This window comes from Mesocricetus auratus, unplaced genomic scaffold, assembly GCF_017639785.1.
Source record: "Mesocricetus auratus isolate SY011 unplaced genomic scaffold, BCM_Maur_2.0 Super-Scaffold_100028, whole genome shotgun sequence".
Taxonomy (NCBI): domain Eukaryota; kingdom Metazoa; phylum Chordata; class Mammalia; order Rodentia; family Cricetidae; genus Mesocricetus; species Mesocricetus auratus.
Genome location: NW_024429209.1, coordinates 2,573,357 through 2,597,118, shown reverse-complemented (window position 1 = coordinate 2,597,118; position 23,762 = coordinate 2,573,357). Strand labels below are relative to the sequence as shown.

General features: G+C 45.4%; 1 protein-coding gene across 6 annotated transcripts in view; it reads right to left on the bottom strand.

The window, feature by feature from the left end:
* Phf20 (PHD finger protein 20) overlaps positions 1–22,533 on the bottom strand; it is a 103,356-nt gene extending 80,823 nt beyond the window's left edge. For 4 of the 6 annotated variants that reach the window (XM_040732645.1, XM_040732648.1, XM_040732649.1 and 1 more), the window contains exons 1-2: positions 22,033–22,176; positions 1,364–1,478 (exon numbers count right to left, since the gene is read on the bottom strand). In XM_040732645.1, the coding sequence (XP_040588579.1) occupies positions 1,364–1,446 (83 nt within the window). In that variant the 5' untranslated portion in view covers positions 1,447–1,478; positions 22,033–22,176. Of the gene's footprint in view, positions 1–1,363; positions 1,479–11,222; positions 11,322–22,032; positions 22,177–22,272 lie in introns of those variants that run through there. The other 2 variants (XM_040732646.1, XM_040732647.1) reach the window with 2 other exon arrangements.
* Between the last annotated feature and the right edge of the window lie 1,229 nt (positions 22,534–23,762).

Here is a 23,762-nt window from a genome sequence, read left to right as displayed (position 1 = left end):
ACAACCAAACCATATTTTCTTTTATTTCTGAGGTGCTAGAGACTGAACCCAGGGCCTCACCTATACCTGACAAGTATTTCATCATCAAACTCACTCTCTAGTTCCAGGGTCTTTGATCCTAATAGCATGGGCAGTTTTCTACCCAAGCCATTTCCCTGTTGTTACCCTACATCCCAGAAATCAATTCTATTCTGAGAAAACTATCATAAGGGCTAAGCTATTCCTTAGAAAAATTCAAAAGGTTTGTGTTCTGAAACTTCTAACTATGTTTTGGAGCACCACAAAATAACCAAATTCTAGGATGTTCTCAACTACAGCTATCTTTGTAGCTGTCCTGTTTTTCTTTTTCTTCTTGTTCTCAGGTAGGGTCTCATATAACCATAGCTGGCCTCAAATTCACTATGCAGCAGGTAGGATAACCTTGAACCTCTGACACCCCTGCCTCTACCTCTCCACCTCTGATTTATCCAGTGCTGGGATCAAACCCAGGCTTTGGGCATGATAAACTAATACCCTACCAACTAAACCTGAATATCTGCTGGCTAGTTTGGATTTTTGGGGTCAGGATTTCACTCTGTAGTTTATGCTGACCTGAAACTCACTATGCCAGGCTATGCTCCAGTTCGCAGTAACCTTCCTACCTTAGCCTCCCAGCTACTGAGGAACAGATGTGTACCACCACACCCATGTATGTTTAGTTTGGAAGATTGCTCTCCAGATATTCAATATATGACTCTTAGAATAATCTCCACATGCCAACATTACCAGTGACCACATTTATAGATGACATGAACCTTCAAAGCAGCCAGAGGACAAAAGGCAATTAACACAAGCCAGGCACAGTTGCAGGGACCTGTAATCCCAGCATTAAGGAGGCTCAGCTCTCAACTGAAGGTCAGCCTTAGTTACCAGACACTTTTTCACACAAAACAAGCAAAATTCAGCAAAGCAGTCAAAAAACCCTCAGCTTCTCAAGCAATTACCCTGTGTAACAATTCTTAGCCATCCCACACCACACCCAGAAAACAGGAAGGGCTGTGATGATGGGTGCTGTTGCCATCTATCCATCCCCTCAGCTCTGTCTCGCTTCTGCTCTTCTTTCAAACAGGCAGCCAAGAGTGAGAAAGCTTCCCTTCCCAGGGCAACCCCTGCTCCGCTTTACCATAACTCCATCAAACAGGAGAAGGAAGAACAAATGTGACCCAGGGGTCCCTGTACCAGGGAGAAAGGACAGGCCAGTATTCTAAACTTGTTTCCCTTCATCTTCCAAGAAGCCGGAAAACAGGACAGCAGCACCACTCTATGGGTACTGTGAGACTCCCTCCCTAGAGTGCTTTAATTAGCAGAAAAAACAGAAAAGTACCAGTTCTTTAAACGGTCCCGAGCTTCCAACTGGGCTCCCACTTCAAAGCTGATTCCTCGTCTGTTAGGTGGATGCTTTGTCATTTTCAGTCATCAACGGGGCTGCTTTTATTCTCCTGAAAAAGCCAATTAAATATTTATGAAACTAGGGAAAGTCTGCCCAGCGTGTAGCATCATCACCACACATAAAAAAAACAAGCAGGCATTATTCAAAACACCAGGCTCCACGACCCTGTCGGCGCCCTCTCTGGTGCCTCCCCTCCTATCCAGTGTACCCACCGGCCGCTCTCCTCTACCGTGCCAGTGATCTCTGAAATGTCAGTGGATCCTCTCAACAAGGCTTACCAAGGGCTCCCCTATGAGGTTCATCCCTCAGAGCTCCAAAAAATAATTGCTCTCCTCTCGGGATGGAGCTCAACCTTGATGCACATTCAACAAATATATGTTCAGAAACGACTTAGTCAAGACCTAAAGAGACGAACAATCCTTACCCTCAAAGACTTTCATATTAAAATATAGCCAATAAACAGAATCAGCTCAAGCTGTAATTGATACAAAAAGTTAAGTGCTACAAAGGAAGTAAATATGATCTGAGACACTAGCCAAGACTTGGAAGCTGAAAGAAGATCCCTGAGCCCTGGGGAGTTGATGTCAACTATGAACAACAAAGCAAGAAAAACAAAAAACAACAACAACAAAAAGACACACTGTTGGCACCCGACCCTACTTTTGGAAAAGTAGACAAAAAGTTGTAGGGTTGAGTTGGTAGAGTACTTGCCTAGGGTGCACAAGGATCCCCAGCTTTGAACAAAGTCAGGCACGGTGGCCCTCCCTATAATCTAAACAAGCAGAGGCAAAGGATCAGAAGTTCTAGGCCTAATATTCCTCCCTTGTCAACCTTGTCTCTTTGCTTTTCTTTAATAAATCTGTTCCTGGGCTGGAGAGATAGCTTAGCTCAGTAGTTAAGGACAATGGCTGCTCTTTCAGAAGACCTGGGTTCAATTTCCAGTAACCCACATGACAGCTCACAACCTTCTGTAACTCAGGTTTCAGAGACCCCAAAGCCCTGTTCTGGCTTCTGCAGGAACGAAGCGCACCCACAGTACACAGACATACATTCAGACAAAACATCAATACACATAAAATACACTCTACTTGTTCTTTCTGCTTAAAAAAAAAAGTACATAGTCATTCTCTTACCTCGGGAGTTTGTAGCCAGCCTGAGCTACAGGAGACCTTATCATAAAAAGAACAAGGAAAAAACAGAGTTCTAGAGCTGCATGTACTCCTCAGCAAGTAGTGGAGGACTTGCCTAGCAAATACAAGGTCCTAAGTACTGTCCAAAGGGGAGGGATGAGGAGGGGTAGGATCAGGCTGGTGCATGCCTTGAATCCAACACTCCAGAAGAAGAGGCAGGCAGGTCTCTGTGAGTTCCAGGCCAACCATTACTGCACAGTGAGATCCAAATAAATATAAATAAATAACGCAGTCTCAAAATAAGTAAATAAATAAAGCTCAGCATGGTTGTATACTGTTGAATATTCCTTTACTCTGTGTGAATATATGTCGCTATGACTAGAAGAATTCTGGGAAGAAGAAGGGTAGAGTCTGGAGTTGCCAGCAGATGCAGAGAAGAGGGACATGCCGTACTGAGAAATGGTACCAAGCCACATGGCAAGCATAGATAAAAATATAGGTTAATTAAAAATGTAAGAGTTAGCTAGAAACAAGCCTGATCTATTGGCTGAGCACTTACAATAACTATTAAGCCTCCGAGACAGTTACTTGGGAGCAGCTTGTGGGACAGAAACTTTCACCTCCAGTGGTATACATATACGCCTTTAATCCCCCCACTCCAGAGGCAGAAGCAGATGGATCTCTGTGCTCAAGACCATCCTGGTTCACATAGTGAGTTCCAGAATAGCCAGGTCTACAGAGAACCCTGTCTCAAAAACCAAGTAAAGCCAGGCAGTGATGGCTCATACCCTTTAATCCCAGCACTTGGAAAGCAGAGGCAGGCCAACTCTTTGTACTCGAAGCCGACCTGGTCTATAGAGTGAGTTTTCTGGAGCTGTTACACAGAGAAACCCTACCTTGAAAAAGAGGAGGGGAAAAAAACGAAATAAATAACTATAAAAGGAAGGGGGCCTGATTAAGACCTCTTACTTTTCCAGAGGACCAAAGTTCAGTTCCCAACATCAAACAGATCACAACCACTTGTATCCCCAGCTCCAGGAGATCCCAATGCCCTCTTCTGGCTTCCATGGACACCAACACACACACACACACACACACACACACACACACAAATTAATCCTTTAAAAACAAAAGGCAAGCCAGGCAATATGACACATACCTACAATCCCAGTTCTTAAGAAGCTAAGACAGATGGAACACAAAGAATATGAGGCCAGCCTGGTCTATTATGAGTCCAGTAGAACTCAGGAGGCAGAGGCAGAGTGAATTTCAAACTAGCCAGCGTTACACACAAACTGATTTATTCTGTTTCAAAGAGTAAATATAATAAAAGAGTTCAAGGTTATCCTCAGCTACATTTCAAGCTCCAATTCTAGGGCAGACTTGACTAAATGAACTCTATAGTGATGGGGAGTTGGCTCAGCAGAAGAGAATTTACCCAGCAAGCACAAGGTCCTGAATTCAATTCCCACCGCAGAGTGTAAGGCATCAAGCCTAGTGTGGTGACACATTTGTGGAATCAAAGAACAAGAAAGGCAGAGGCAGGAGGATCACTGAAAGTTTAATGCCAACCAAGAGTACATTGGGAAACCCTGTCTCAGAGAAAAATAAACAAATAATATAGGCATGAAGCAGGAACTGATGAGTGAAGATGACCAAATTATTTCCAGTGGCTCCTGAAAATAGTCTCCATGGTGTTGAACTGCTGAGGGTCAGGTATGGTGGTAAATACCTGTAATCCCAGCACTGGGGAGGCAGAATCAAGGGATCTCTGTGAGTTCCAGGCCCACCTGGTCTACATATCAAGTTCCAGGTTGGCCAAGGCTACAGAGCACAGTCCTAGCTCAAACAATATACAAAAGTCTCCCATGAGATGGTAAGATGGCTCGGTGGACCCAGATGGAGAGCAGAAAACACATTCCAGAGAGTTTCCCTCTGACATTCACATTTGTGCTGTGGCACATACATATACAAACACATACAATACACAAAAAGAATTAAATGTAAAAAATTTCTTCCAGGTGGTGGCACTCTCGCCTTTAATCCCAGCACTAGAAGGCAGAGACAGGCAGATCTCTGCGTTCGAGGGCAGCCGGGTCTACAGAGAAGCCCTGCCTCAAAAAACAAAACAAAACAACGGAAGGAAGGAAGGAAGGAAGGAAGGAAGGAAGGAAGGAAGGAAGGAAGGAAGGGGAAAAAGAAATGTCCTGGAACTCGCTCTGTAGACCAGGCTGTCCTCGAACTCACAGAGATCTGCCTGCCTCTGCCTCCCGAGTGCTGGGATTAAAGGCATACGCCACCAATGCCCAGCAAAATACTAATATCTTTCTACCACTGGTAACAATATTTGTAATCAGTTCAGCATAGAAGCAGGAATTTTTAAAAAAGACAAGTAAAGTGGCCCATGCCTTTAATTGGAGCACTTAGGAGACAAGGCCAGTCTAGTCTATATGGACAGTGTTTGGCAAGCCAGACTACATAGTAAAAAAAAAACTGTATGTTTTTTTTTTTCAGCCAGGTCTTTGGGAAACAGAAGCAGGAGGATCCCAGTTCAAGGCTACACAGAGATTCAAGCATCGTGGACACAGAAACCCTGTCTCCAAAAAACAAAAAGTATTACTTTAGAGTATATCTTTTACTTTAACATTTAGTTTTTATTTTTATTTCCTACTTTTTAATTTTTTTTAGGTTTTTCTTTTTTTTAAGATTTATTTATTTATTATGTATACAATGTTCTGCATGTACACCTGCAGGCCAGAAGAGGGCACCAGATCTCATTACAGATGGTTGTGAGCCACCATGTGGGTGCTGGGAATTGAACTCAGGACCTCTGGAAAAGCAGCCAGTGTTCTTAACCATCAGGCCATCTCTCCAGCCCCCATTTTTTGGTTTTTCAAAACAGTGTTTCTCCATGTAACCCTGGTTATCCTGGAACTCACTCTGTAGATCAGGCTGGCCTTGACCTCAGAGATCCGCCAGCCTCTGCCTCCCAAGTGCTGAGATTAAGGGCATGTACTACCTCTGCTTGGCTACATTTAGTTTTCAAATACAAATAATTTTAATTCATCTATTCTTCATGGCCTAGTAATTTTCTTTAAGAAAAAATCTCCAGTTTAAAGGAAAGAATTGTATGTTCATATGAACATGTTCTATACAGACACAGGGAATTTTCAAAGAGAAAAAAAATGACTGATGCCTGGCCAGGTGGTGGTAGTGCACATCTTTAATCCCAGCACTCTGGAGGCAGAGGCAGTTGGATCTCTGTGAGTTCAAGGTCAGCCTGGTCTACAGAGAGAGTTCCAGGACTAGCTCCATAGCTATCCAGAAACCCTGTCTTGAAAAACCAAAAAATAAAAAAGCCTGGTGCAATCTGTAGAATTCTACTCTCAAGACTTTGGTAGAACTTCAAAATACTCCTTACATTCAAACTCTAAACAGGAATCCACTGGCCCAAAGGAGACAGGGAGCCCAGTTTATTTACTTAGACGCAGTGCTCTGTCAATGTCCTGAATCAACAGTAATAAGAGCTTTAATACACACTGTGGAGCACAATTCAAAAGGACAAACAACTATAGCCCATTAAGACAAAAAGTCAACTTCCTTTTTTAACAAAGACTGTTATAACTAAGGACAAAAGTTAAAAGGCATGCTAAAGATGGGCAAAATGCAAGAGCTGTCAGATTACAGTGACTGCCAAGGGGAGACACAAAGGTCCAGTAAGCATGTGATCCATGCCCACATACGCACCCTAAGTTAAAGGAAATACAAATCAAAATAATTTTATATTTTCAGGGATAAGGTCTCCCTGTAGCCCAAACTGATCTGGAACTCACTATGATTATAGACAATCTGCCCTCAAACTCACAGCTGTCTTTCTGAGATTACAGGCATGAGTTTTGTTTTGTTTTGTTGTTACACAAATTTTTAATTGCAAGAATTTATTTGTGGACTGGAAAGATGTCTCTTTAGGTAAACTTGCCACTAAGCCTGAAGACTTGCGTTCAATCCCCAAAAATTCATACAGTGGAAGAAAAGAACAAACTCCCAGAAGCTTTCCCCCAACCTTCACATAGATATACAAAATTTTAAAGAATTTTATACTTGCCGGGCTTTGGTAGCAAAGGCAGATGGATCTCTGTGAGTTCAAGGCCAGCCTGGTCTACAGAGCGAGTTCCAGGACAGCCTCCAAAACAATACAGAGAAACCCTGTCTCGAAAAAACCAAAAAAAAAAAAAAGAATTTTATACTTGTACTGTGTTCCTGGACCTTGAAAACCAGGTAATACAATTAAGACTAAATTTCTCCTTCCCATGATTCAAGTACAGAAAAGCTGAATCACTCAGGCACCACCAGCTTACACAAAGTTATAAAGATTACACGAGGCAGCTGGAAAGGAGGCTCAGCAGTAAAGGGCACCTGCCACTCCTCCAGAGGACCTGAGTTCAGTCCCCAGCACCTGCACCAGCAGCTCACAACAGCCTCCAGCCCCAGGGAATTTGGTGCCTCCTTCTGGCTTCTGTGGGTATCTGCGCACATGGGACACACTCACATAGGCACACATAACCAGGAAAAAAAAATCAACATGATAGCACAAGCAGTCCCTCTTATCAAAAGAAGATTACGCCAGAAGCAGACATGACTGTGCTTGTAGACAGGAAGGGAAAGCCGCTGAAGCCTTTCAAAGGCTGTACTAGTATTACCACACCTTCTACAACAAACAAAAATACTTAAGTTTTCAGAAAGGACCAAGCTAGTGCGGGTCCTGTGGAGGGGACAGTGAAACACAGCTGGTGCTCTGGCAGTCAGTGGTCATCTTTCAAACCTCGAGGTGGGGGGGGGGGCCCTGCTGTGCAGATGCTTGGAATCCCAGACTGACACTTCCACCAGAAGACTACAACCCAGAACACAAAACAATCATCTGTGACAAGAAACAAACAGCCTCCTACATTCAGTTCTGGAGAAATCTAGAAATAATGCTCACATTTAGGAACAACAGAGTATTTTCCATTTAAAGTTTTTATTCCACTTCTATTTATTTCCCGTGTATTCATGTGTGGCCCATGTGCCACAGTGTCCATGTGGAAGTCAGAAGTTGAGCAGCAGAAAGCTTCCACACACAGAGAAGGCAAATCAAGGACATTTTTCGGTACTCTATAGCAAGAGGCTCATCCCAGAGTTGTTTTTTTCTTAAGCAGGGTCTTATTTTCCAGCCCTGGCTGGCCTGGGACTCACTTTGTAAACTGCTTACCCTGCCTCCCAAGTGCTACAAGTGGGCACTGCTGTCCACAGATGCCTAAATATCACTCCAGTTTTGTTTACCAACTACCTTCTCAGGCCTTTCTTCCTGTTTGTTTTTTTGTTTTGTTTTGTTTTTTGTTTTTGTTTTTGTTTCTCGAGACAGGGTTTCTCTGTATTGTTTTAAGAGGCTGTCCTGGAACTCGCTCTCTAGACCAAGCTGGCTTTGAACTCACAGAGATCCACCTGCCTCTGCCTCCCTAGTGCTGGGATCAAACGCTTTCACCACCAACGCCCGGCGCCTTTCTTCCTATTATCCATCATACAGGATATTGGCTACTATCTTGCATGCTGTGAGGATCAGACCAGAAAGGTCTCTGAGGTCCTTTAAAAGGTCTATCACATTGCCCAGTAGTGGTGGTCCATGCCTTTAATCCTAGCACTGGGGAGGCAGAAGCAGGCCGATCTCTGTGAGTTCGAGACCAGCCTGGTCTACAAGAGCTAGTTCCGGGACAGCCTCCAAAGCCACAGAGAAACCCTGCCTCGGAAAAACCAAAATAAATAAATAAAGTTAAATAAATGGATAAATAAAATGTCTATCACAGCACTGGGGGACATGGCATTGGATGCATGCTTTAGCATGCAGGAGCTGTGAGTGCAATTCCCAGAACCTTAAAAAGAAAAAGAAAAAAAGCCAGACTGCATGAAGCAAGCCTCACAGGTGGAGACAGATATTTGAGATCATCCTGCACAACCTAGTAAATCTGAGGCACATCTGTGCTACAAATAAATACATCTGTAGCTAGTCCCAACACCAAGTGCAGCAGGGACCTTTCCCAGCTCACACTAAAAGAGCTCTGTCAGTCTATTAGACTTGACAGGATAGACAGATGAAGACAAGAAGGGGAGGGAGAGTTTAGTTTGGTTCTGAGGGCTGTTCTTGTTTTATATGTATGGGCGTTTTGCCTGCATATATGCCTGTGCACCACATACATGTCTGGTACCTGCAGAAGCCAGAAGAGTTGGGTCCCCTGGAATTGGGAGTTAGGGATGGTTGTGAGCCTCCATGTGGGTGCTGGGAATCTAACCGAGGTCCTCTGGAAGAAGGGCCAATGCTCTTCTCTCTCTCCTCTCCTATCCTCTCTCTCTCTCCCTCTCTCTCTCTGTGTGTGTGTGTGTGTGTGTGTGTGTTATAGGACTTTCTTTTATATAAGTATCTTTCTTACAATTATATCTGTGTATCACATGCATGCCTGGTGCCTATGCAAGTCAAAGGGGGTGTTGGGTCCCCTGGAAGTGGAATTTCAGACAGTTGTCAACTGCTGTGAGGATGCTAGTTGAACCCTGACCTCTGCAAGACCAGCAAATGCTCTTAACCACTCAACCATCAATCCAGTTCCCAAAAGGATTGTGGGGTTTTTTATATAAGACTTTTCCTTACATGTATTGAATATTTTGCCTATATGTACATGTGTACCATATTTATACAGTGTCCATGGAGTCATCACACACATTGGACCTAGAGTTACGGATGTTTTGAGCATTCTGACATGGGCTCTGAAAACTGACCCCAAGTCCTCTGAAATAATAGTAAGTGCTCTTGACCACTGGGTCATCTCTCCAGTCCTAGAAAAAAGAGATTTTAAAAATGCCTTCGCCGGGCAGTGGCGGCGCACGCCTTTAATCCCAGCACTCGAGAGGCAGAGGCACGCGGATCTCTGTGAGTTCGAGGCCAGCTTGGTCTACAGAGCGAGTTCCAGGACAGCCTCCAAAACAATACAAGAAATCCTGTCTCGAAAAACCAAAAAAAGGGGCTGGAGAGATGGCTCAGTGGTTAAGAGCACTGGTTGCTCTTCCAGAGGGCCTGGGTTCAAATCCCAGCACCCACATGGTAGTTCACAACTGTCTATAATGAGATCTTATGTCCGTCTGGCCTGCAGGCGTGCATGCAGACAGAACACTTAAAAAAATAAGATTTCCTTTTTTTAAAAAAATGCTTTCTAGCAGGGAAATGGTGGCCCACACCTTTAGTCCCAGCACTCAGGAGGTAGAGGCAGGCAGATCTCTATGAGTTCAGGAGAAACCCTGTCTCAAAAAAAAAAACAAAGGAACAAAAAAGTTGTGCTTTGATCTTCACAGTACATGCAGCCCACACCAACCCACCCACGTATCACACACACACAATAATAAATTAAATAAGGGTACACCCTGAAACAAAGAGGGGTGCCCAAGTTTGAGGTAACCTGAGTTACACAGTGAAACACTTTTCAAAACACATCCAAAACTGCATTCTCTGAGGCCCCAGGTTTTTCTTCCATAACTAAATGGGTTGAGTTTATTTGTTCCTATTACTGAGAATGAGCTGGCTGAAACAGTGGAACTTTCCACAGCCAGTAAGAGAGCCTGGTGCCCAGGTTTTTTCCCTGGAATACTTTTTCTCTGTGACCTCTGGCCTATTACTCAGGCTCACTAAGGGGACATCTCGCTCTCACAGTTGCTCCTCCTTCCCTATCACTGTGGAAAGAGGGCTCCAGGCTGACACAGGCAATGCCCTGCATGTCTTCCTTCTGTCTTCACTTTCTTGTGTTTTTCTTTCTTTCTTTTCCAACAAGGTCTTATTCTATAGCCAAACTTCTGCCTCAGCTTTTCAAGAGGACAAGATTACACATCTAGCACTATTTCATTCCTGGACGGTCACCATTCTGCAGGCCCTACTTCAAGGTTTCTCCTTTGCCAAAAGTACCCAATTAAGGCTCCACCCCTGTTTTGGTAATTTTTTTTTAGATGGGATTTGATGTAGCTGAGGATGACCTTGAACCTGGACCTTCCTGCTGCCTCTACCTCCTGAGGGATGTGATTATATATAAATACACACACAAACATGTATACACCCTACAAACCCACAAGCAGGGAGGGCAAGGTGGTATATACCTACAATCCCAACACTTAGGAACCTGAGAGCTGGAGGCAGGAGACTCTGAGGCCAGCTTTGAGCACACAGCGGCAGTATCTGGAAAACAGGTGGTCTGATTCCAGGTAAGAACTATACTGCCAAGCCAAACAGGGTCTCTAAAGACGGGAATTGGAAAGGAGGAAGTAGGGAATCTATCTAAGCCAGGACTCTGCATCAGGGTGGCCTAGGCTGGGATCACATAATGTTGAACAAGTCATTTTGTGCCAGAGTCTGAGGCTCCTCTCCTAGAACATGGAGGATCAGCAAGCGGGTAGTGCACACCTTCACACAGGTGTCCAAGGGCCTGGCTCACGATAAACTGTCAAGGCTACTGATCTTGCAGCCCTTGGCCCTACCAATCCAGACTGCTTGTAGTTCCAATCTCTAGAACCTTAGCAGAAAAGCTGCCCCCACCCTCGTCCATTAGGCCTAGGCACAGCTATCAGTACCTCTCAACAGGGCATCAGTTCTGTACCTTCTCATGACAGCTGACCTGCTCAGTCACAGCTCTGTACTGTTGCAGCTGAACTCTTCTAGAAGCTAAGGAACTCTTGATGGGGTAGCCTCAGCTTCCTCACTAGGAAAGTGGATCAAGGTCAGTACCATCCTATGTAGGATTAAAGGACTTCATTGTGCTAAAACCCTGAGAAGCAAAAAATAAAGTGAAGAGCCGGACGTTGGTGGCGCACGCCTTTAATCCCAGCACTCGGGAGGCAGAGGCAGGTGGATCTCTGTAAGTTCGAGGCCAGCCTGGACTACCAAGCGAGTTCCAGGACAGCCTCCAAAGCCACAGAGAAACCCTGTCTCGAAAAACCAAAAAAATAAAAAAATAAATAAAGTGAAATAAAATAAAAAGTAAAAATAAAAAATGTTCTGCACACCAAATGGTGGTGGTGGTGGTGGTGGTGGTGGTGGTGGTGGTGGTGGTGGTGGTGGTGGTGGTGGCAGTAGCGGCGGCGCATGCCTTTAATCCCAGCACTCAGGAGGCTGGGGAGGCAAATCTCTGTGAGGTTGAGACCAGCCTGGTCTATAAGAGCGAGTTCCGGGACACCTTCTAAAGCCACAGAGAGACCGTGTCTCGAAAAACTTTTTAAAAAAATGTTCTGCACAGAAAAACATATGAACTACTAATTACCCTTTGGAGACACAGGGAGGATGGCAAAACCTAAGGAATACAGCACCTGAAGACAGGCTATTATTTTGTCCAAGGGTCTGAAAAAAATTTAACTACTTTTCTCAGGCCCTGGGGATCTTAGCCTATAAGCATCTCTATTGTCTAGAGACTGCAGACTACAGGTCTCAAGTGAGGCTTGGTTTTGGTTTGGTTTTGGCTTTTTTGGGGGGGTTACTATTCTGTTTTTCAGGGGTTTTTTGTTTGGTTGGTTTTTGTCTTTTTGGTTTTTTTCTAGGAAGGGATCATTATGTGGCCCTGACTAGACTGGAACTTTCTATATAGACCAGGCTGGTTTTGAACTCACAGAAATCTATCTGCCTCTGGCCAGGCTTATAGTGAGTTTTGTGTAGATTCTTTTTTCTTTTCTTCCCCCATCTCCTTTTTTTGAGATAGTTTCACTCTGTAGTCCAGGTTAGCTCCTGAAGCAATCCTTCTGCCTTAGCCTCCTAAGTACTGGGAACATGGGCATGAACCACCATTACCTGGCTACTTGTGTGTTCTTTCTGATAGTCATAGAAAAACACATCTAAACTAAGTTTTTCCCTGAAAAAGCAGTTCTTTTGTTGCTTATAGAATGGTAAAAACACATTATTTAATATTCAACTAATTGTTTTTTCAAGACAGAGATTTTCTGTGTATCCCTGTCTGTTCTGAAACTAGCTCTGAGACCAGGCTGGGCTCAAACTCACAGAGATCCGTCTGTCTTTGCCTGGAACTAAATGTGTGCACCACCAACATTTGGTGACAACTAATTCTCTTACTCTTTAAATATTAACTTTTATCCCAGGTCTTCCATAAGTATTAATTCCAGGAAATAGTTAACATCTGTTTAGGTTTTACCACATACCAAATCCTTGACAAAAATCTCACTCCCAACAATGCAGAGAAACAGGCAGCAATGACCCACAACCTTCAAGGTAAGAAAAGGCCATATATAGCACCTGGCTAAGCAGAAAAGCTGAAATCTGAAAAGCAGGGCTTCAAGCCACTACAGCTAGTTCCAGGACAGCCTCCAAAGCCACAGACAGAGAAACCCTGTCTCCAAAACCAAAAAAAAAAAGGTCTTTTGGTATTGGAAACGGGATCAAAAGGCCCTGGGTCAAGTGTTTAAAGGCCCTGAAAAAGCTACTATTGTTTTGCTAAATGGTCAGGTATATGGCCAAACAGCTTCTAGAATATTTATGTTTATACTCACAGATTTGTGCTATTCTCAACCCTGCACAAACTTCCTTTTACTGTGAGCAGTGGTTAATTCAGGGACTCAGAACTGATAGAATGCTGAGAATCTGTATTAACCTCCCCTCCTCCTAAGGGAACATCTTAGAAGAGGGGGTGGAAAGAATAAGAGGGGAGGCTGGGGAGGGCTGCTGGGAACTGTTGTCCTTTGGACAGGACACAGCTGTTGCACACATGAAGTCACAGCAGCTATGGTTACCTACAGTAGAGCTGCATAAGATCAAGCCAGCCTTACCATTAGCTGAGGAGCTGTGGCAATTGATGGCTACCGGGAGAGGGACAGTTACTTTTCTTTGAGTGTGTGCCCATGCTACAGTGTATGGTCCCATATCCATGCAAATAGAGATGCCACGAATTGTGTGCTACAAAACAAAAAAAAAAATCAGCCAAGTGTTGGTGTCCCACACCTTTAATCCCAGCACTTGGGAGGCAGAGGCAGGAAGATCTCTGTGAGTTCGAGGCCAGCCTGGTCTACAGGGCAAGTGCCCGGATAGGCTCCAAAGCTACATAGAGAAACCCTGTCTCAAAAAAAAACAAACAAACAAAAAAAAAACTAATGATAAGGAACTGATATGTTTTCTTTTTTGAAAATGAAGAGTCAGGCATGGTGGCATATTTGTAACCCCAGCTCCCAGTACAGGCGGCAGGATTTAAGTGTCCACATTTCTATGACAGACTTCCACAACCTCGGTATTTCAATTATCTGTGCACCTACAGAAGACAGAAAGGTAAGTCAATCCACCCAGCTGTAGACACACTCACACCCACTCTCTTCTTAAAACAGGATCTCACTATGCAATCTTGGTTGGCCTATGGAGACCAGACTGGCCTCAAATTCGGACACACTCCTGCCTCTGAGTGCTAGTATTAAAGGTGTAATGGAATTAAAGATTAGATTTTTCATGTGGGAAACAGACCTCCTACTAGAAAAAAAAACATCCAAATGCACTCCCCTAGGACACACACCTAAGAGTTGGCCTGAATTCCTAGGATTATATTCCTTCGTGGATTCCTCCATTTTAAACCCTTCCCCAAACAACACCTGAGTCCTTTCCCAAAGACCACTGACTCCAGCACCACCTCTCTTTCCCACAGCCACCTATTTACACTGGGTGACTAATACCAGACTCTTAAATTTTCACAAGATTTCTGAAAGCTCATTAGTTCCATTTGGCCAAATAACCAAGGTCCAACAGGCCAGACCTAGGCAAAAATCCAACAAAGCTTTTAGGTTACCTCACTGTTAGTCAAGAACCAATAGGGATGGGGCTGGAGAGATGGCTCAGTGATTAAGAGCACTGGCTGCTCTTCTAGAGGACCAGGGTTCAAGTCCCAGCACCCACATGGCGGCTCACAACTGTCTGCAGATCCAGTTCCAGGGGACCCAACATCCTCACACAGACACACATTCAGGGAAAACACCAATGTACATAAAATTAAAATAAATTTTTAAAATTACAAAAAAGAAAGAACAGGGACAGTCCCTGAGAAAGCAGTCCTGAGGCAGCATCCTCATTTCTTTAAGTTTGTAATCTATCAAAACTCAATGGTTTTTTGTGTTGTTTAAGAAAGTCTCATGTAACCCAGGCAGACCTCACTATGCAGCCAAGGATGGCCTTTGAGCTCTTGACTCCCTGTGTTTTACCTCCCACGTGCTGGAATTCTAAACACTGCAAGTTGCCTTTAACCTTTAAAATTTCATGCTACTTGCCCTGCTAATTAAAAGGGGTGAAAAAGCAGGAGGAGGGGTGAGGTGGGGTGGGGGTAGAGAGGGAACCAGGCATGATGATACATGCCCATAATCCCTGCACTTAAGAGGCAAAGACAGGCAGATTCTCATAAGACCAAGGCCAGCCTGATCTACACAGGGAGATCCCATCTCAAAAATAAAAATAAAAAACAAGGGTGGGATGATTGTTCACTGAGTAAAATGCTTGCTGTGCAAAACAAAAGGACCTGAGTTTAGACCCCAGCCCCATTTAAAAGCCCAGCTTGGCAGAGCTTGCCAGTAACCACAACACAGCAGGGAACTGGCTGGTGGATCCCAGGGGCTCTCTGGCCACCCAATCTAATCAAACTGGATAGCACTGGGTTCATTCAGTGTGATCCTATCTCAAAAAGTAAGATGCAGGAAGCTGGAGCTATGGCTCATTGGTTAATAGCACTTCCAGCTTCAATCCCCAGCACCCACAAGGCAGTTCCCAGCACTCAGGAGGCAGAGACAGGCGGATCTCTGTGAGTTCGAGGCCAGCCTGGTCTACAAAGTAAGTTCCAGGACAGCCTCCAAAGCTACAGAGAAACCCTGTCTCAAAAAACCAAATAAATAAATAAATAAAAGCATTTACAAGTAAATGTTATATACGAAATACAGCCTAAAAAACAAACAGTTGCCCTCTCAGTTATGCAGACAAGCAGCTAATATTGACTGGAGAACTCAAGTCAGACTTCTTTGAGAACCTGAAGTAGTTCTGAATGAAATACAGTCCACAACTGACAAGAGCACACAGAGGCAGAAGAATGTTGACTTTGGGCATGAAGACAAGCTGGCTGCTTGGCTAGAGAGGAGGCAATGCCAGCAGAAGTGACTTGGGACAAGGAAACCACTGGCAGACTGCCAGCTGAAGCACGTGAGGGAAATCAGACCTGCTACTAGGCACTCCTGCAGGCAACTGGGTTTCTAAACAAGGTCCCTACAGATTCTGTGAGGGGTGGACCTTGAAACAGTCAACTGTTTGTGTTCAGCTGGGGAGAATGAGGCATAGCCCTAAAAGCACAAAGTGATTTGCCTGAAGTCACATGTGCGTGTAAGAGCTGGGACCAGTGCCAGATCCAGATCAAATCTGTCACTGAAGATAATCTGGCATTCGTGTGAGGAATGGAGGGCTTAGGGGAAGATCGGGGACACAAAACCGTCTAGTCATTCAGGTTCCTCCTGATCAGGGCCTGGAACAGGAGCACACTGGGAAAGGGCCATGGAAGCTAACAGGAATGAATGGTTTAAGAGATTCAGAGTGGAAAAACCCACTGAGAACCGGACGCAAGTAGCAGATACCTAGAATTCCAACCCTTGGGAGGTAGAACAGAAGGATCAGGAGGAGTTCAAAGCCAGTCTAGGCTACATAAGAGAACCTAGCTTTAAAAAGTATATATAGGAGCTGGAGAGATGGCTCAGATGGTTAAGAACACTGGCTGCTCTTCCAGAGGTCCTGAGTTCAATTCCCAGCAACCACATGGTGGCTCACAACCATCTATAAAATGATCTGGTGGCCCTTTCTGTATTGCAGGCATACATGCAGAGCATTATATACATAACAAAAATGTCACTGGCTCGACAGAACTGCCTTCTGGAGCATTTACAGATGAACCAACAGTTTCCATCCAGGGCCAAGCACCTAACTGCAGCCTTTCTCAGGTCCATTTGAAGAACCAGAAAACCAAAGAGAATTCTAAAAACTCTGGTGGCTTGACATTGGGTATCCTGACTTCCTTCTCACAGCAACAAGAGAGGTATCAGAAACAAGCTGGCTACTCAATACTTACTAGAATTATTTCATGTCAAAATTACCCATCAGTCCCAGCACTCGGGAGGCAGAGGCAGGAGGTCAGCTTGGCCTACAGAGCTAGATCCAGGTCAGGCTCCAAAACAATACAGAGAAACCCTGTCTCCAAAAACCAAAAAAAAAAATTTACCCATCAGACCTTGAGGTACAGAAGCTCAGTAGAACAGCACTTGTCTTGAATGTACAACACCCTGCCTGGTTCAAACCCACACCAAAGGCAAAAAAAAAGTTCACCTTTAAGCAACATACATTTAAGCACTTAAATTTGGCAATATATAGAGAAACCAGTAAATTTTATAGACAGTTTAAAAAGCTAAAGGTTGGCTAGAAACAGTGGCAACTATCTACAGTACCAGACTATGAGGTAAGACAGCTTTGTCCTACACACAGCAAAACTATCTCAAAAAATCGGGGGAAGTGGTTCTGGGCTGAAGAGATGGCTCACAGTTTGAGAGTACTGGCTGCTCTTCCAGAGGTCCCCAGTCAATTCCTGGCAGTCACAAAGCAACTCACAACTGACTATAACTCAGTTCCAGGGATCCAACTCCCTCTTCTGACCTCTGTGGGCACTAGGCATGCATGTGGTGTAGACATATACATGCAGGCAAACACATAAAATTAAATTTTTTTCTTTTTTCTTATTTTCTTTTTACTAAAAATAGGGAGAGGGTTGCCGGGCGTTGGTGGTGCACACCTTTAATCCCAGCACTCGGGAGGCAGAGGCAGGCGGATCTCTGTGAGTTCGAGGCCAGCCTGGTCTACAGAGCGAGTTCCAGGACAGCCTCCAAAGCCAGAGAAACCCTGCTCGAAAAAACCAAAAAAAAAAAAAAAAAAAAAATAGGGAGAGGGAAAAAAAAAGCTGGACAGAGGCAGAGGCAGGTGGATCTCTGTGAGTTCAAGGCCAACCTGTTTTACAAAAATGAGTTCCAGGATGGCCAAGGCTACACAGAGAAACCTTGTCTTGAAAAACCAAAAAGAGGGCTGGAGAGATGGCTCAGCAGTTAAGAGCACTGACTGTTCTTCCAGAGGTCCTGAGTTCAATTCCCAGCAACCACATGATGGCTCACAACCACCTTGAATGATATCTGGTGTACTCCGATGGCATGCAGGCAGAAGACTGTATACACAATAAATAAATAAAATATTAAAAAAAAGAAAAAAGAAAAACCAAAAAGAGCCAGGCGTTGGGGCACATGCCTTTAATCCCAGCACTCGGGAAGCAGAGGCAGGCGGATCTCTGTGAGTTGGAGGCCAGCCTGGTCTACAGAGCGAGTTCCAGGACAGCCTACAAAAACAATACTGAGAAACCCTGTCTTGAAAAACAAAACAAACAAGAAAGAAAGAAGGAAGGAAGGAAGGAAGGAAGGAAGGAAGGAAGGAAGGAAGGAAGGAAGGAAAAAATAAACTGGGCACATTGTACAAGCTTTGAGCTGTGTGCCGACAAAGAGAAAATGGAGAACAATACTCAGCATTTGGTAACAGTCAGTTTTGTTTTCACTGAGGATTCACTCTTCAGCAGTATATGGGAATCTGGCTACTCAAGGTATAGTTCCCTATCTTAGCACCACCCAAAAACTAGAGTGAAATACACTCAGACCCAAGACAAGCAGGTCATCCGAAGACACATTCAGGATGAGAAGCAGGAATGTAGGGCCCTTCAAGAGAGTGCTTACAGCACTGCACAGAGAGCAGCAGTAGCCAAATAAAGAGACAAACTACCTGTTCACTTCAGCAGATCATATTTTATTAGGTACTAATTAAACAGACCTCCCCTCCCCCCCCTTTTTTTAAAAAAGAAATGTACTACATGCCGGGTGGTGGTGGCCCATGCCTTTAATCCCAGCACTTGAGAGGCAGAGGCAAGTGTATCTCTGTGAGTTCCAGACCAGAGTTAGTTCCAGGACAGCTAGGGCTGGTACACAGAAATATCCTGCCTCCAAAAATCAAAATAAACAAACAAATAAATAAAAGAAATGTGATACTGAACATGAGATTTATTTCCCTTCCTAAAACAACACAACTTAGTTCTAATACTTTAGTGAACAAAAAATTTGAGGCAGTTTAACTGTTCCAAAACACAATAATGGTCAATTTTTTTCAAGTTCTCACACTAAGTTGGGGCACCTCCCCACAAGCCCCATTAATTCCTACAGATTCCCAGGAGTACCATTAAATCCTCCAGCATCCCTAGGAAGCAGGTGCCTGGCAAATGTCCAGTTTCCAAATGAGATTCAGTATTTGGGCCTTGAAATACTATATTCCCTGCCCTGTCCTACTGGTATAGCTTCTCAGATTCAAACTCCCTCCCTCCTGCCTCCTGCAGCTGCACATTCAAGTACTTCCCAAAAGGAAGAAAGGTCAGAGAAGTCATTGTCCCCTAAGCATTTGAAACTCCAGCTGTGGAGAAATGAATCAAGGGTTCAAGGCTGAAAAGCCCTATGCAAAAATATGGAGAGGAAAAGAGAAATATTAGGGAAATATTAGGGACCTATTAAGACAAGATGTCCCAGGTGTATGAAGATTTTTAAAATGAGGGCTGTGAGAAAAGATGGACATTTTCAGATATTCAAGATGAAGGAGAGAAAGATATACAGTTTTTCTTTCTTTTCATTCATTTATTTTTTTTTTTTTTTGGTTTTATGAGACAGGGTTTCTCTGTTTTGGAGGCTGTCGGTCCAGCCTGGCCTCGAACACACAGAGATCCGCCTGCCTCTGCCTCCCGAGTGCTGGGATTAAAGGCGTGCGCCACCAACGCCCGGCTCATTCATTTATTTTTGAGGCAGTCTCTAAATAGCCTTGGCTGTCCTAGAACTCACTATGTAGAACAGGCTGGCCTCAAACTCACAGATCTGTTTGTTTCAGACAGGTTCTTGTTATATGACCCTAGCTAGCCTGGAACTTATCATATGGACCAGGCAACCCTCAAATTTGCAACAATCCTCCTGCCACAATTGCTGGGATCAAAGACACAAAAACTAGTAAGAGCTTCACCAGAAACTTACAGGAAGTAAAGCATCCGAGGACTGAGAGTTCTAAGAACAACCAAAAATTACAAGAGGATTCCTTTACATTTTGACAGCAGCAACAGATCAGGCAGCCCTGGTCTTGTGGCCACCTCCAACAAAGAGGAAGAGAGAAGAGAATCGTTATCATCACCAGATAAGCAGAACAGTGTCCAACAGAAACCAGAAACCAGAAAAATGCCTAGACAGACAGTGAACCAAAAGAGAATTCCTATTAGAAGAAAGATAAACTACATATAAAAACTGTGACCCAGGCATGGTAGTTCTTTCTGGGGGGCTTTTCGAGACAGGGTTTCTTTGTGTAGCCCTGGATGTCCTGGAACTAGCTCTGCAGAGCAGGTTGGCCTCGAACTGACAGAGATTTCCTGCTTCTACTGGGACTAAAGGAGTGTGGCCACACGGCCCAGGCGCCATGGTAGTTATTGCCTGTAATCCCCAGTACTTGTGAGGCTCAGGCGGGGGTTCATGGGTTCAAAGCCAACCTAGGCAACCCAGTAAGTTCCAGGATAACCTGAGCTACTTCTGTGAGACAGGGCTTCACAATGAACAATGAAAGTCATGGGCATGGAAGGGGATTCCGTCAAGGAAGAAAGGCTTGGGAAGGGTGACTAACAGAACTGTCCTGTGGGAGGAGGGCGGCAATACAGAAAGTGTTCTGCAGATACGCATTCAACAGAGGAAGGAAGACCAAAGAGACACTGCAGAGCCTGGGAGAGCACATGAAGGGGATGTGCTTCTAAAGGGGGAAGGAAACTCAAGAGTGAAACTATCTTCAAGGGCAGAAAAGCTTAAAGGAAAGAAAGAGGGGACAGGAAGGAGCACCTGTAATCTCAGCTCGGTTCCAAGGCAGGAGGATCATGAATTTAAAGCCAGCCCGGACTGCACAGTATTTCCTGGATAGCTACACAGCAAGACCTGGTCTCAGAACAGGAAGACTGGCTACCTGGATGGCTCAACACTTGCAGCCACGAGTGACCACCTGAGTTTGGTTCCTAGAACCCACGAAGTGGAAGCAGAGAAATAACATCCTTCAAGCTGTCCTGTGATTGTCACATACATGTTATGACACACACCAAATAATATTTTTTTCAATTAGAAAAAAGGACAAGCTGGAAAACGGGTGGGTGGGAGGTGCCCAAGGACGACCCTATTTAGGAATGGGAGGATTCAAGGGAAAGGTGTGCCCAGCCCTGCTGCACCCCCCTCGAAAAGAAGAGCATCTCAAACCCTGAAGAGACCCAGAAAGCAAACGCACTCTCAGACAGGAAAGCCAGTCTCCCCCAGGAAACAAGTTAGCTTGGAGAACACAAGAAAAGAATGCACCCCAAGGACAGACTTAAGGACAAGTCAATGAATTCTGTTACAGGAGAAACCGGAAACTACATGCCATAAGCATGAGGATTTGGACTAGAACCTGAAAAAGATGCTCACCCCAGACCGCAGTACAAAGCAAAACAAAACTGGCCCTCAAATTCACTAACTTCTAAAGCATGCCAGATTTGAGGCCTGAAAAGAAGGATTCTTTTCCTCAGAGTTATGGAATATAATAAAGTATTCCAAAACTTTGGTTACTGACCTGACTTCTCAGGGACCTATCAGCAGACTGAACCCCAAACTGAAAAGGGAGAACTGTTAATTAGGTTTGAATATGGGAATGTTCCCTCAGTATTGGGGAGCAAAGAAAAGCGAGGATGCCTCAGTCCGTTCTTAGGGATGGTTAGAAACTGAGAAAATCCCAGGACTACATTTTGAAGGAAGGGGAGCGACGCCCAGGTTTTCCAAACTATAGAGAAAGGGGACACTCCCATATACAGGGTCTTGAAGAAAGGGCGTGCTTCCCAGAGCAGGATAAGAAAGGCACTACGCAAAAACGTGTTCCCGCCGCACAGGCAGCAGTGTAGGCTGCGCCTTAATCTCACGGGCCAAGCTGGGGGTGCAGCTCCAGCACCCCTCCCCACCCCCACAGCCCCGTTCCGCGCCCCGGGCCCGCACCTCGCAGCCCAGCCCCCTCGGGCCGCGCTGATTGGCCGCGGTGGCCGTCACTCCCGCGGGCAACTGCAGTGATTGGGTGGAGCTCGCACGCCCGCCACGCTCACAGCAGCGGTCCCCGGGCCTCCCTCCGGGGCTGGGTGATCGGGGGCCAGACGGGGAGCGGGTCTGAACAAGGCTCCCGCAGTAGCGGGGGAGTCCCGCCCCGGTCCAGCCCGCAAGGCGCGCGCGCGGCACAGGGCCTGCCCCCGCCACGGCCCCAACCAGCTGGCTTCGCGTCGCCGCGCCTCGCCACGAGCTCACCTCACAGCCCCGCTCCTGCTGCGCCGCTCCAGGACCAACCGACAGAAGGACTGTGCGCGCTGCGCACCACGTGACCCCGGGGACGCGCCCAGCGTATCCCCCGCCCCCTACACACACGCACCATCGCCACCACCGAGTGACGCAGCGGCCGGGCGGCCCCGCCCCGCCCGGTCACCGAGACAACAGCGCGAGCAGGCCACGCCCATCTCCCTGACGCGGGAACACCAAGTCGGCACTCACCCGTGACCGCTGAGGTCACTGGAAGCCGGGGCCTGGGTGCTGCCCATCTACCGTCTTAATTCGTCTCCTTAATGTCTCTGGAAGTCACCCACTTTCCTCCAGCCTCCTGTCACCGCTCTCCACGAAGATCGTGGTCTTTACAGCTCATTACTTTCCCTCTTCCAATCCGTCCTTCACACGCGAGGGCTTTTCAAAACGCCTTGTTCCCTTCTCCCAGATGAAGAGCTAGGTCTTCAAGCTCGATTGTCACCAGCTTTCTCATTCTCACACACCCAGTCCGCCCAGTGTGCTCCGCCTCTTTGAAGACCTCGACTGAGCCTTCTTAGCTCTGTCTTTGCTCTCATCACTAGAAAAGGATTCCAATGGCTGCTGGGAGAGGTGTGAGGGGGGGGAGTCTGTACTTTGTCTCTACGGACCAACGTCCGAGATGCAGCCACAACAAAAGAGAGGTTTTCCCAGTGGGACTCAGCAAGTGCCAACAAGAAGTGTTAAAATTGCTATTTCCAGGAGCGGTCATGACTTGATTTGACACTGGAAGCAACCAAACTTGTGCTTCTTAAATTGTATGTCCAATCACATCGCTTCCCTATGCTACTTAACCTATCAATCAATCTACCCTTCTGTATCCTGTGCCTTTGCTTATCTGACTACACTTTGTGTCGTTCTATTTGCCTTTCATGTTTGTTTGAAACAGTGTCAGTGTGCAGCAGTGGCTAATCTGGAACTCAGTACATAGAAAAGGTTAACCTTGAACTCACCGTAATCACTGCCCCTGGAGTGCTGAGATTAAAGACATCGTCCACACAAAAACACAGCTCTCAAGTCAAAAGAAGTAAGAGATAGTTTTTGGAGCCAAAGTGCGAGTGATTATGCCTTGGGAAAAACAGATTTAAATTACTTACTTCATAGAAGTAGTTTCATGGCATTTTTATAGCAACAGAACAAAGAAAGTTACAAACCAAGGCATTTTAAAAATACATTAGCCACCCCTACCTCCAGCATTGGTGGTGCATGCCTTTAATCCCAGCACTCGAGAGTCAGAGGCAGGCAGATCTCTGTGAGTACAAGGCCAGCCTGGTCTACAGAGTAAGTTACAGGACAGGCTCCAAAGCCACAGAGAAATCCTGTCGGGGGGGGGGGGGACACTGCACTTTGCCTTAGGGCATACCGTTTGTGGTCTGGGTAGATTTTCTCTTTTTAGTGATTAGACTAAGAATGCTTTTTTCCTCCTTCTACTTGCCTCCTTAGAATATTGCCAAATACTGGAAATATAATGACTGCACTTAGTTCTCCTCATCCTCACTTAGGGAGTAGTTAAAGCCTGAAGAACTCAGAAACTTTCCATCAAAGTCAGTTTGGAAAGACCTCAGGGTGGGGCCAAGACTCAAGTTGCCTGGGGCCGGGCTTTGTGGGGCTGAGGCTTTGGGGACTCCAGTCTCTGCAGCTCCACCTTTCTGAGTTCTCATGTGCTCTGATGGCAGGCAGAGCTC